Source organism: Urocitellus parryii, chromosome 6, assembly GCF_045843805.1.
Source record: "Urocitellus parryii isolate mUroPar1 chromosome 6, mUroPar1.hap1, whole genome shotgun sequence".
Taxonomy (NCBI): domain Eukaryota; kingdom Metazoa; phylum Chordata; class Mammalia; order Rodentia; family Sciuridae; genus Urocitellus; species Urocitellus parryii.
The window spans coordinates 60494263-60507150 of record NC_135536.1 but is presented as its reverse complement, the minus strand read 5'-3'; the positions used below and the strand labels follow the sequence as shown (position 1 = coordinate 60507150).

The 12888-nt window shown below is 43.1% G+C and overlaps 1 protein-coding gene across 3 annotated transcripts in view; it reads left to right on the top strand.

The window, feature by feature from the left end:
* The window catches only part of L2hgdh (L-2-hydroxyglutarate dehydrogenase), a 47142-nt gene that overhangs the window by 1154 nt on the left and 33100 nt on the right, over positions 1-12888 (top strand). For 2 of the 3 annotated variants that reach the window (XR_013343734.1, XM_026391028.2), the window contains exons 2-3: positions 1336-1451; positions 2112-2263. Coding sequence is in view for 2 of the 3 variants with exons in the window: in XM_026391028.2 (XP_026246813.1) it covers positions 1336-1451; positions 2112-2263 (268 nt within the window). In the remaining variant the exon portion in view is untranslated. Of the gene's footprint in view, positions 1-543; positions 668-1335; positions 1452-2111; positions 2264-12888 lie in introns of those variants that run through there. The other variant, XM_026391029.2, reaches the window with a different exon arrangement.

Genomic DNA, 12888 nt, shown 5'->3' with positions numbered 1-12888 from the left:
AAGATGCAAAAATAGTACAGAGCCTTCACACTTTTACGGCAATGATAACATTTTTACAGAACTGTAGAACAATATCAAAAGTAGAAAATTGATTTGATACTGGCACAATCCACAGACCTTGTACAGGTTTCATTAGTGTTTTACATTCACTCATTTTTGTGTTTGTGTATGTGTATACAATTTATGCACTTTCTATGCAATTTAATCATATGTGTTTATTTGTGTAACAAGTCCCTCAATTAAGATATAGAATTGTTCCATATCCCTTGTTCCATATCCCCTTCATATTCACACCGTACAACTTCACTCTTCCTATCCCTTTGCAACCACTAACCCATACTCCATTACTATAATTTTGTCATTTTGATCATGATATATAAATAAAAAACAGTGTGTAACCTTTTGATATTAATTTTTCCTCACGCAGCATAATGTCCTTGAGATCTATCAATCCAAGATGTTGCCAATATTGATAGTGGGTTTTTTTTCTTCTCATTTTTGAATAGCATTCCGTGGCACGGATGCATTACAGTTTGTTTAACCATTCACCAGTTGAAGGACCTCTGGACTGTTTGCAGTTTTTGCCTATTATGAATAAAACTGCTATGAACATAAGCTTTCATTTCTTTGGGATAAATGCTCAAGGATGCAGTTGCTGAGTCATGTAGTAAGTGCATATTTAGTTTTTTAAAGAAATTGCCTTACTCTTTGGGAGTGGCAGTAATTAATCTGTAAGTGATCCAGTTTTTCCTCATCCTCACCAGCATGTGGTGTTTTCACTTTTTCATTTTAGTCATTCTGAAAGAGATGTAGTGATATCTCATTGTAGTTTTAATTTGCATTGTCTTACTTCAGTGGTTCTAGCATATTCTGGACCCACTATTTCACAAAATTCCTACCACTGTTTTCTTTTCAACAGAAAGAAAATGTATAAATCCCGGTACAGAAAGATGTTAAAGGCTTAATGTGTTAGGCTGTCCTCAAGAATACTGTGTTTGAATTTTGAAAGGATAGGTGGTAAAGAAAGTATGATGCTTAACACAAAAGTCATCACTGATGTAACTGGTCTTGTGGGGTACTGTAGAGACAGTGCAGCTTAGGTGACCAACCATCCTCCCTGCCAGTAAATAGACTGTAGTTAATTAATCTACTGACAAGCATTGTCTGTGATTTTACATGAGAGTGAAACCAAATAGCATAAAACCTAAATTCATATTATTTCAATTATTATAAATTAATAGTTTAATTGTCTGCTAATGATGAAAATTGTGCATGTGAAGTTTGGTGATATCTACTATAAACAAATTTCTTTAAATACCATTTTTTTTCTTAAAGCTCATTTGATATAGTCATTGTTGGTGGTGGAATTGTGGGCCTTGCCTCTGCCAGAGCACTTATCCTGCGACATCCTGCACTTTCAATTGGTGTTCTGGAAAAGGAGAAAGATTTAGGTATGTATGTTATCAGTGTTGATCTTCTGGCTTGCTTTTGCACCTGTTTGTTCTGTCAGTTCCAATCAATCATGCCAAATGTCAATGTTAATAGCCTATTTTGGGTTCTCCTAAAAGTGGAACCTGGAACAAGAACTTGTGTGTGGGTAATTTATTTGAGAGGTTATCTGAGGAGGCAGGAAGGAGTGAGGGGATGGAGAGAGTAAGACAAGGAAGGAGGGTGCCTTATTGAAGTTGCTTCTGTGAGCTTGATTCCACTGGGACCTCTAAAGAGCTGTGTAATGTTTTCTAGGATTGTGCTTGTTTATCTATCAATTGTTGTCTCTTTTGGTTGTGGATTGTCCCTAGTGATGTGGAACAGCCTCTACCCTTCCCCTAAAAGATAGAAAAAGTCCTGGGACAGAGTGCAGAGAGTCCTCCTGGTAAGTGGTTTGCTGGTTCTAGAGAAGTGAGTTATAGTTGAAATCAGAGATAGGCAGGAGCAATGTGACATGGATACCAGGGACAGCTGCTAGAGGAAATTACCAGTAAACTGAAAAAATTGAAGTAGAATTTTAAATGATTTGGTATCTAGTAGCATCAACTGTAATTGTTTCCTCACCTTTTAGGTTTTGTGTGAGTCATGGACTTTCTCTTTACGCTGTTTCTCTTGTTCTGTAGCTACTCACCAGACTGGACATAACAGTGGTGTCATACATAGTGGAATTTATTATCAACCTGAATCTCTAAAAGCTAAATTGTGTGTACAAGGTGCAGACCTCATCTATGAGTACTGTAACAAGAAGGGAATTTCCTACAAGCAGTGTGGCAAGGTATGATATTTTACTATGGCCTTGACTTATGTGTAATTATTAGCCTTTTCTTGCTGATGTTTTAATGTTGAATTTTTAAAAAAAATTTTTAAACTTTTCCTGTATCTATATAATTTGTGCAATCTAGTATTAGAGAATAACAAAAAATGATGATATGACTAATTCCATGTAACTTTTAAAATAATAGCTTCATTAATATGTAATTTACAATTTTAAAGTGTACAGTTCAGCTTTTAGTCTATTCACAAAATTGTGTAACCATCACAACGCTATCTAATTTTGGAATATTTTCTTCACCCCAAAAAGAAACCCCATACCAATTAGCAGTCACTCCCATTTCCACCTTCTCTGATCCCTTAGCAACTACTAATGTACGTTCTGTCTCTGAATTTGCCTATTTTGTTCATTTTATATAAGTAGAATCATGTCAGGGCATCTTTTCATGTAGTCTTTTATGACTGATTTAACTTAGTGTTTTCAAAGGTCATAGCATGAATCAGCACTTTATTCCCTTTTGTGACCAAATATTTCATTGTATGGATGTGCCACATTTGGGTTTTTTTTTTTTTTAATCTGCTTTATCAGTTGATAGACATTTCAGTTGTTTCCACATTTTTTTTCTGTTGTGAATATTATTGTGGACTTTTCTGTACCTGTTTTATGGGACTATGTTTTTATTTCTCCCTGTTATATACCTAGGAGTAGAATTATTGAGTCATATGGGAAACTCCATCTTTAGCATTTTGTGGAATTGCCCAACTCTTTTCTAAAATGCTGTATTACATTGAATTTCCCCAAGTAATTAATGAGGATTCCAATTTCTCTATAACCTCATCAATACCTGTTATTGTCTTTGTGTTTTAGCCATTCTAGTAGATATGAAGTTGTATTCATTGTGGATTTGATTTGTATTTTCCTAATGATTAATGAGGTTGATAATCATTTTTTTAAATTAATTTATTTTTAAGTGGCAAAATTATACATATTGTGTGCATCATGTACATGAGTATGTATATGTACATGATAACTTGGATAAGTACATGATAACATAGCCATTGTGGAATGACTATATTTAGCTAACATGTATGCCTTCATATACTTATCATTTTAAAAATCTTAAACTCTCTTGGCAGTCTTCAAGAATATAGTATATTGTTAGTAACTATAGTCACCACTTTATACAATGGATCTTCTGAACTTATTCCTTTTGTCTTAGGGAAATTTTGTATCTTTTGACCAACATTTTTCTAATCCCACCCACCCCCAGCAACTGGTAACCACCATTCTACTCTCTACTTTTAAGATAACGCAGCATAAGTCTTTCTGTGCTTGGTTTATTTCACTTGATGATGTGAAGACATAATGTCTTCAAGGGTCATTTGTGTTGTCAACAAATGTCAAGACTTCCTTCCTTTTTAGGGTGTAAATATGCTGCATTTTCTTTATATATGCATCCATTGATGGACACTTAGGTTGATGCCATGTCTTGGAGATTGTGAATAATGATATGATAAATGTAGGAGTACAGGTATTTCTCTAACATTTCAATTTCATTTCCTTTGGGTATATACCCAGTAGTGGGATTGCTGGATCTGGTTTGACATCTTTTCATGTGCTTTCAGTCATTCTATAGCTTCTTTGGAAAAATGTATATTCAGATCTTTTGATCATTCTAAAATTATGCTACTTTTTATTTTGTTGTTGAGCAGTATATGTTCTTATATATGTTCTAGATACAGTATTCCCCTCTAATCCATAAAGTATGCTTTCCAAGACTCCCTGTAAATCCTGACACCTTGCATAGCACTGAATCTTAAGTATACCTTGATGTTTCATATGCAAAAGTTAATGTAAAAATAGGCAAAGTAAGAAAGTAATAATAATAACAAATAAAAAGAATAATTATAACAATAAGTCATAATAAAAGTTTTGTGAATGTGATTAGTCTCTCTCTCAAATGTGTTATTGTGCTGTATTCATCCTTGTGATGATGTGAGATGACACTTGACATATCACTGCTTTGTGCTTTGGAGCTATTACTTATTTTTTAGTTGTCAATGGACCTTTTTTAAAAAATTTATTTATATGTGATGCTGAGAATCAAACACAGTGCCTTATACATACTATGCAAGTGCTGTATCACTGAGCAATGAGTCCCTGGAGCTATTATTAAGTTAAAATAAGAGTTACTTGAACATAAGCACTATGATACCATGACAGTCAATCTGGTATCTGAGATGGCTACATTGTGACTAATGGGTGAATAGTGTATACAATATAGATACACTGGAGAGAGGAATGATTCATATCCTAGACAAGGTGGAACACAGTTGTACAAGATTGGATCCTGCTATGCAGAGTGATATGCAGTTTTAAACTTTTAAATTATTTATTTTTGGAATTTTTCACTTTATATTTTTGGACTGTGGTTGACTGCAGATAATTAAAACAACAGAAAATGAAACTGTGGATAAGGGAGAACTGCTGTATTACCCAGGTGATTTGGAATGTTTTATGCCATTCTGTAGGTTTTTCTTTTTTACTTTCATGATGGTGTCCTTTGAAGCACTAAAGTTTTTAATTTTGATTAAAGTCCAGTGTGTTAGTCAGCTTTTTCATACATTGACCAAAATACCTGACAAGAACAACTTAGAAGAGGAAAAGTTTATTTTGGCTCATAGTTTCGAGGTTCAGTTTATGATTGGCTGACTCCATGGCTCTGGGCCAAAGATAAGGAGGAATATTCATGACCAAAGGGCACAGTGGAGGAAAGCTCTTCAGCTCCAGACAGCCAGAAAGCAGAGAAAGCAGAAGATGATCTTTCTAAGTCATGCACCCAACGCCCAGTGACCAACCTCCTCCAGCCATGCCCCACCTGCCAAGAGTTACCACCCAGTTAGTTTAGTCAAAGTAAGGTAGACTAGATTAGATTTTGTCTCTCACAATTTTACCATTTTACCTCTGAAATTCCTGCCTTAACACAGGAGTTTTCAGGGGACACCTCATATCCAAACCATAACAGTCTAGTTTATCTTTTTTCTTTTGTTGTTTGTGCTTCTAATATCATATCTAAGGAGTCATTGCCTAACATTAGATCATAAAGATTTTCTCCAGTAATTTCTTCTAAGAATTTTCCAGCCTAGCTCTTACACTTAAGTCTATGATCACTTTGGAATTAATTTTGATATGTGGTATGGGGGGGGTTCAACTTCATATTTTGCATATGGATACTTAGTTGTGTTGGCATCATTTGTTGGAAAGACTATTTCTTGTACATTAATTGTGTTGGCACCCTTAATAGAAATCCATTGAACAAAAAATGTTTATGGATTCTCAGTTCCGTTGATAATATGTGTATCCTTATGCCAGTACAGGAGTTGTGAGTTCTCCAACTTTTTCTTTTTCAAGATTAGTATAGCTATTCTGGGACCCCAGCCTTTCTAACCAAATTTTGGGGGCAGTTTGTCAATTTCTCCCAAAAGGCAGGTGGGATTATGATAGGAATTATATTGAATATGTAGATCAATTTGGAGAATACTGCCATGTTAACATTATTAAATCTTGTGGTCCATGAAAGGATTTCTTTCACTTATTTAGATCTTCTATAATTTCTTTCAACAATGTTGTATAGTTTTCAGTGTATAGGTCTTGCCCTCTTTGAATAATTGTCAATGGACCTTTATTTTTAATGTTTATTTATATGTGGTGCTGAGAATCAAGCCCAGTGCCTCACACATTCTAGGCAAGTGCTCTACCCCTGAGCCAGGAGACCCTGGAACTATTATTAAGTAAAATAAGAGTTACTTGTGTAAGACTGGAAGACGCCGCACCACACGACACAGATCACCAAAGAGGTTCCACTTTATTACCAAAGGCTGTGTGTTTATATAGGTCTAAGGAGAGGTAGCAGGGCAGAGGTAGATAACAGGTCGCCCGTTTACTGGCAAGCTCTTCCATATGTCAGTTCCGGAGCCCAAGAAGTTAATTCTTATTGGGGCTAAGGCTTCCCACCAGCAGGATTTGAACATTGGCACCAGCAGGAACGTTTCGCGCCAGTGAAAGAAACAAAGAGGAGAAAGAGGGTCGTTAGACAGCATGTTGGGGTTTTTCTCTGGGGTGCTGCTGCTGTTATATGTTTTCCCAACATTCCTCCCTTTTTGTTTTCTTAGGAATTGAGGCGTCGTTGGTCAGATCTGGCTGCTTCCGGCTGTGCGGGGTGGGGGGAGGGGGTGTAGGGCCTAGAAGGGGAAGTGGAGGAATGTTTGGGAGGGGGCAGGTCTGGGGATATCATGGCAACCAGAAATAAAGCCCAGTGGCTATAGACAGCTACTTCGGCAGGGGTAAAGTCTATAAAAGTTCCCTGAAACCAACCACAAGTTGTCAATGGCATCGAACCAGTCTGGATGGAGGAGATAGTTGGTATCAGCCACTGATCCTGTAGCAGAGACTCTAGGAAATATTGGAAGCGTTGCCTTGACATGGCGTCACCAGCACCTGAAGAAAATCAGAGCGAACAAAAACAGGATGAAGATAAAAATTAAAGCAAATGTCAGTTTTTGGCAGAAGTTCCATGTTGGTGGACTGACAGAGAAGAGGCCAAGGGCCATGAGGAGGCTTAAAAGGACATAAAGGCTCAAGAATCCAGGATGGCAGATTCAGAGGTTCTCCGGGCTTGTTGTCTCCCACTGTCCGATGTCCGTTGCATTCCATCGCGCCTGGTAGTGAGCTTCAGCAATGAGTGAGCTGTTCTCTTGAAGATGTTGGGGGTTCATTGGTCAGAGGCTGGTAGTACCTAAGCAGGGGCTGGTTGAAAGTTTGGTTAGAGATCTTCCGTAATTGGCCCTGTAGGAAGCGAAGCAAACAGGGCAGGAACAGACACATCAGGAAAAGAAGACATATGGGCCCTAAAAGAGGCAATAGCCACGATTGGAAGTGGGCTAAAAAGAAGGTGGCAAATGGGTTTTGGTTTGGTGGGTTTTTCAAAGAGAGAGCTAAGTCGGTGAGCTTGACTACATTAGTTTCCACAAGGCCTGATTCATTAAAATGTAGTAACAGCATTCTTCCCTTAAGAAAAGACAGGTTCCACCTTTTTTCAGCTGTAAGTCTACAGCTCGTCTATTTTGAAGAGTAACTTGAGCCCAGGATGTGACCTGCCTTTGTAAAGATGCTAGAGATTCTGCCGTAGAAGTGAGCGCTTGTTCAAGTTTAGAACTTAAGTCCTGTACATTCCATAAGGAGTGTCCTAGAGCTCCACCAGAAATTCCTGCTCCCACCACAGATACAGCCAGTGAGAGACCCACCAGTATCGGAAGGAAAGCAGCCCGCTTATTCCGCACTGGGGGAGACAAGAGGGCCTGCACTTCAGCTGGGGTATAGAGAGTCAATTGCGGGACAAGCATCACCAGTATACAAGGGGTAGAGGTGTTGGTGAATAAGATAGTGATGAGAGAACCATTACACCAGAAGAATGAGCCAGGTGGTGCATAGAGGGTGAAGTTAAAGGTGATGTTAGAGTGGCAAAACTTTGACTGGGAGACACCCAAGACCAGGAGGCAGCGCCGGGGAATCACAGTATGGTTAGACTCTTCGGGCTCCCGTAATGGAGCATTGGGTGAAAGGGTTCGGAGAGAACGGCGGGCAGATGGAGTGGACAAATTTGAGAGGTCAGAAGCCGAGAAGTTCAAGGGAACCGCTGCAAGCAAAGGTCGAGTCAGAGAGGCGCATAAGTAGCAATCAGTTGGTGTAATGGCGGGGAGGGTTAGATTTCAGAAGGTTACAGTTTCAGTAAGTAGTCGTAGCCATAAATACTGTGGTGAACTCCCGACATTAGGCTCACATGGATCCTGTATGGAGTCTAACAACTGCTGTTCAGAATGCTTTAAGAGGAGGACGATGATGTCCCCTGGAAAAGGGTGATGACTGTGAAAATACCAATTAGAAGAGTGGGAGTCATGGTGGAGTATGGGCAGTTACACGAGACAGGTGAAGTTTTAGAGGATAGTTAGGATGTGGAGAGCAGGAGTAAAGGGGAGGTCTAGGAGGTAACTCTTGAAGTTCCTCTGGGGTAGTCTTGTCATCAGCAGGTGGGGCAGCCTCCTGGTGATATTGCTTCAACAGGATTCCTCAGTTTTATCTGCTATAAAGCATAGCATTGCTGAACATAAGTAGGATGAGGTGGCCCAGTTGAATCCAGTAACATTAAGGGCCCGATTACAGCCAGTGAAAGCCAATCGCCTTGGCCCATAGACTGAGAGCAGATGGTGCCATTCTGTTGCCATGTTGCTTGGATGTAGAAGCGCCATCTGTGGACTGGAATAGAAGCTTGAGAGAGATTAATGATTAGTAACAGGAGAGGGTTGGTGAGAAACTTTAAGTTTGGTGGGCCCCAGCATGGTGGAAATATGACTGTACGGGGTCCTGTCCGGCGAGGTTTCAATGACTGAGAATGTAGCTCTCGAAGTAAAACTGCATCACCCGGTTGAAGAGGTTCCGATTTAATTCCTGGTTGTGCTGGAACAGAAGTAACAGATGGTACAGGAAGACACGGGTCTGCATGTTCTCTTAGGAGTTTGTATAGAAGTATGAGATAGGGCAGATGGGACACAAGGGGAGGAGGAGTGACAGGAAAGTTTTAGTTGATTAAGAAAGGCATCCATAGAACAGCTCAAAGGGGCTAAAGCCTGAGGGGCTCTAGGGGTCGCCCAAATTTGGGTGAGGGCCAATGGCAAAAGATTGGGCCAGGACAGTCTGAGTTCAAGCAAGTTTAGTGAGATGATCATTCACTAAGTGATCAACCTTACCCGAGGATTGGGGTCAGTGGGGGATGTGGAGCCTCCAAGTGCTATTAAGGCCTTTGTAAACTAGTTAAACAATCTGAGAAGTGAAGGCTGGACCGTTGTCTGACTGGATGGAGGCAGGAAGTTCGAACCTAGGAATGATCTGCTCAATGAGGATGGAGGTGACAGTGTCAGCAGTTTTCTTGGAGGTAGGGAAGGCTTCTATCCAACTGTAAAAGAGTGCTATCCCCAAATTGCAAACAGTTAAATCCTGTGTCAAGGCCTTACCAAAGTGGTAGGGACTGTCCCTGAAGCCTTGGGGTAGGCCTGTCCATGTCAGCTGTTGAAACCTAAAGAATGTAAGGTCTTCCCATGTGAAGGCAAAGAAGTAATAAGAGTCAGGAGGCAGAGGCACTGTAAAGAAGCCAGCTTTAAGATCCAGGACAGTAAAGTGAATGGTCAAAGGGGGATATGAGAAAGAAAAGCATGAGGGTTGGAAACCACCGAGTGGATGGGAATAACTGCCTCATTAATTAGGCGGAGTTCCTGGATTAAATGATAGGCTCCTGAGGGTTTGCGTACCAGAAATATAGGAGTATTACAGGGGGAGTCAGTAAGGATTGGGAGTCCTTAGGCCAGCAACTGGTGTATAATGGGCTTAAATCCCTCCCTATGGGTTTTGGAGATAGGAAATTGGGAACACAAGGAAGTTTAGTTTGGTGTTTCAGCTGAGTATGGACTGGCTTGTGGTCGGAGGCAATAACCAGCATGGAGATGTCTCAGACCTAGGGATCAGGGGGCAATGGCACAGTAGGTACTGTCAGGTCATTAGAGAGGGTAAGAGTTAAGGCCAAAGGAGATGGGTGGTAGTATTCTTGGGGTGTAATTGGAGGGTGGCTCCTAATAATTGGAGAACATCTCTGCCTAGGAGAGGAACTGACAGGATGGAATGACCAGAATAGTGAGTGAATGGGTGTCCCTCCAGGGCACAGGCCAGCTTTACAGTTCTGTTTGGGGGGAAGGGTTTGTCATTAATCCCCATAACTGAGACCTGGGAAGGAAACAGAGGTCTAGAATGTGCAGGCAAGACAGAATAGGTAGCCCCCGTGTCCACAAGGAAGGTTATGGACTTACCCGCTGCCTGGAGCATTACCCTGGGCTCGGAGAGGGCTGAGGGGGTCTTCGAATCTGGGCTTCTTCAGTCTTCTGCAAACCCCAAAAGTTCAGGAGAGGGGACTGCCTGACTGGTCATACCCCTGCATAGAGGCACCGAGGAAGGGCCAGCCAGGGGCAGTCAATCTTCCAATGTCCTGTCTGCTTACAGGTGGGGCATGGCCTGGAAGGAGGCCGTGGGTTTGGGCATTGGCGAGCCCAGTGACCTTCGCATCCATATTTGAGGCAAGCCTCTGGTGGAGAGGAATGCTGGTTCTCCTCTGAAACTTTTGCTGCAGATGTAGGCCTCAGGGCTGCTGTCAAGGCCTGAGTTTGGGGTGTTACCTTCTTTTCTGCAATGGAGCCTGCTTTAAGGGCCATTTTCACCAGATCTCAGATAGGGGTCTGATAGTCCTCCTCAGCTCATTTGAGCTTTTTCTAATATCATGAGCCGATTGAGTAATGAAATGGGTTGCTAACACTGTAGCCCTGATGGGAGACTCAAGATCTAGCTTAGTGTATTTGATTAGGGCCTCTGTAAGGCGGTTGAGAAATAAGGATGGATTTTCATCAGGGTTCTGGGTAATGTCCTTCAGTTTATCAAAGTTAACTACCTTATTAGAAACTGCTTGCATGCAGTCCCAGTTAGGTTCAGTTATGGGACGTGCACTGGGACTATCCCTTCAGCACCAGCTACTTCCCTGAGAAAACAAAGGAACTGTGAGTTATCTGATAAGGGAGGTCTGTGGGACTGACAGGAGAAGAGAGGCATGAGTAGAGGTAGGAGAAAGGGCTTATCAGTAGAAGATGTGAGCAGAGTGAGGGGAGGTGGAGAGGCTTGGAGGGATCCAGAGATCCCACCCATTGCAGCCAGGTGGGACCCATCCTGCCTGCCCGTTGGAACCGGGTGGCAAAGGGAGGCGCGTGAGACAGGGGCTCTCGAAAAAGCTGCTGTGGCGCAATGAAGGTGAAGGACGGTGGCTCGCCCGCTGGCTGACGTGGGATCCCGAGGCCTCTCCAAGCCACCGAGGGGGCACTACCAGCCCCTTTCGCCCGCCGCAACGGGAAGGTGGAGCACCAGCGCACGTGTCTGGTGGCCAGGCAGACTAGAAGCGCACAGACAAGGCCACAAGTGACAGCAGCGGCCAGGAAGAAGAGGGAGGGGAGGGGGAAGTGCACAGGTGGGGCCGCGGGCGGTGGCTGCAGCAGGGAGAGGGAGGGGACACGGACGCAGTACCACTGGGAAGGAGAGCAGACATGAAGAGCGGAGGGAAGGGCGCAGAGGAGAAGGTTGGGAACAGAGAGCAGAAGGCAGGACGGGGAGACCTGGGAACTCTTTCTACCCTTTCAGGCGCCAGCAATAGTTAAAAGGTCCCAGAGGAAATTTGGATCTAATGAGCCTTCTGGAGCCCAATGATTGTCATTATCTAGCGGATATGTGGGCCAATCTTGGTACAGAGTCTGATAAGAATTTTGGGCTTGAGGTCTGGGGAGAGAGAGAGTAGCCAAGTTCTTAAGGAGACACTTGAGTGGTGAGATGTCCGGTATAGACGAGGAGGCACCCATAGTTAGAGAGTGGAGGAAGGGACAGCAGAGGGAGAAAAAGAATTAACCCAGGCCTTAGGAGCTTCCTGGAGGCGTAGAGCAGATGGAGGATCACGTGGGCGTCCCCGAAGTGACCAGTCCACTGCGAGTAGGCACAGAGGGCACAGCTCGGTCATCACCACCAAGTGCAGTCTGTGTGACCCTGTAAGGTCCAGGCCGCAGGCCACCTGACGTCAGGAAAATTTTTCCACTGGAACGAGAGAGAATCAAGGAAGGAAAGAACAGAGCCCCAGCAGAACGCAGCTCCGGACCGGAAGTTCAGCTCCGGGCTGAACACAGCTACGGCGGGGGAGCCTCTCTCGTGCAAACCCAGAAGCCTCACGCCCCAAAGGGAAGCGGGTCGCCAGAGGGTCCACTGCGACCAGTGAAGGTCTTAGTGGAGTGCATTCCCTCCTCCCTACTGGGTGTCTGGAGCATACCGGACTATCACGGTCGTGTCTCCAGCTGCTAACCTAAAGGGAGTTGGCGAGCCGGGGAGGGGGAGCTTACCTAGACCTGATCAGTGGTGAGTGCAGAGAGCCCATGCCCAAAAAGACAGACAAGGGCGAAATGTGTCGTTGGTGACGGCCGGTGGCGGAGACGGGGCTCGGTTTGTCGAGCACACCGTCTCCTGGGTTTTCGGCACCACTGTAAGACTAGAAGACTCTGCAGCGCACTACACCACACGACACAGATCACCAAAGAGGTTCCACTTTATTACCAAAGGCTGTGTGTTTATATAGGTCTAAGGAGAGGTCGCAGGGCTGAGGTAGATAACAGGTCGCCCGTTTATTGGCAAGCTCTTCCATATGTCAGTTCCGGAGCCCAAGAAGTTAATTCTTATTGGGGCTAAGGCTTCCCACCAGCGGGATTTGAACATTGGTGCCGGCGGGAACGTTTCGCGCCAGTGAAAGAAACAAAGAGGAGAAAGAGGGTCGTTAGATGGCATGTTGGGGTTTTTCTCTGGGGTGCTGCTGCTGTTATATGTTTTCCCAACAACTTGAACATAAGCCCTATGATACCATAACAATCAATTCTTTATGTGGTGCTGAGGATCAAACCTAAGGCCTCATGCTGCTAGGCAAGTGCTCTATCACTGAGCTAAAACCCCAG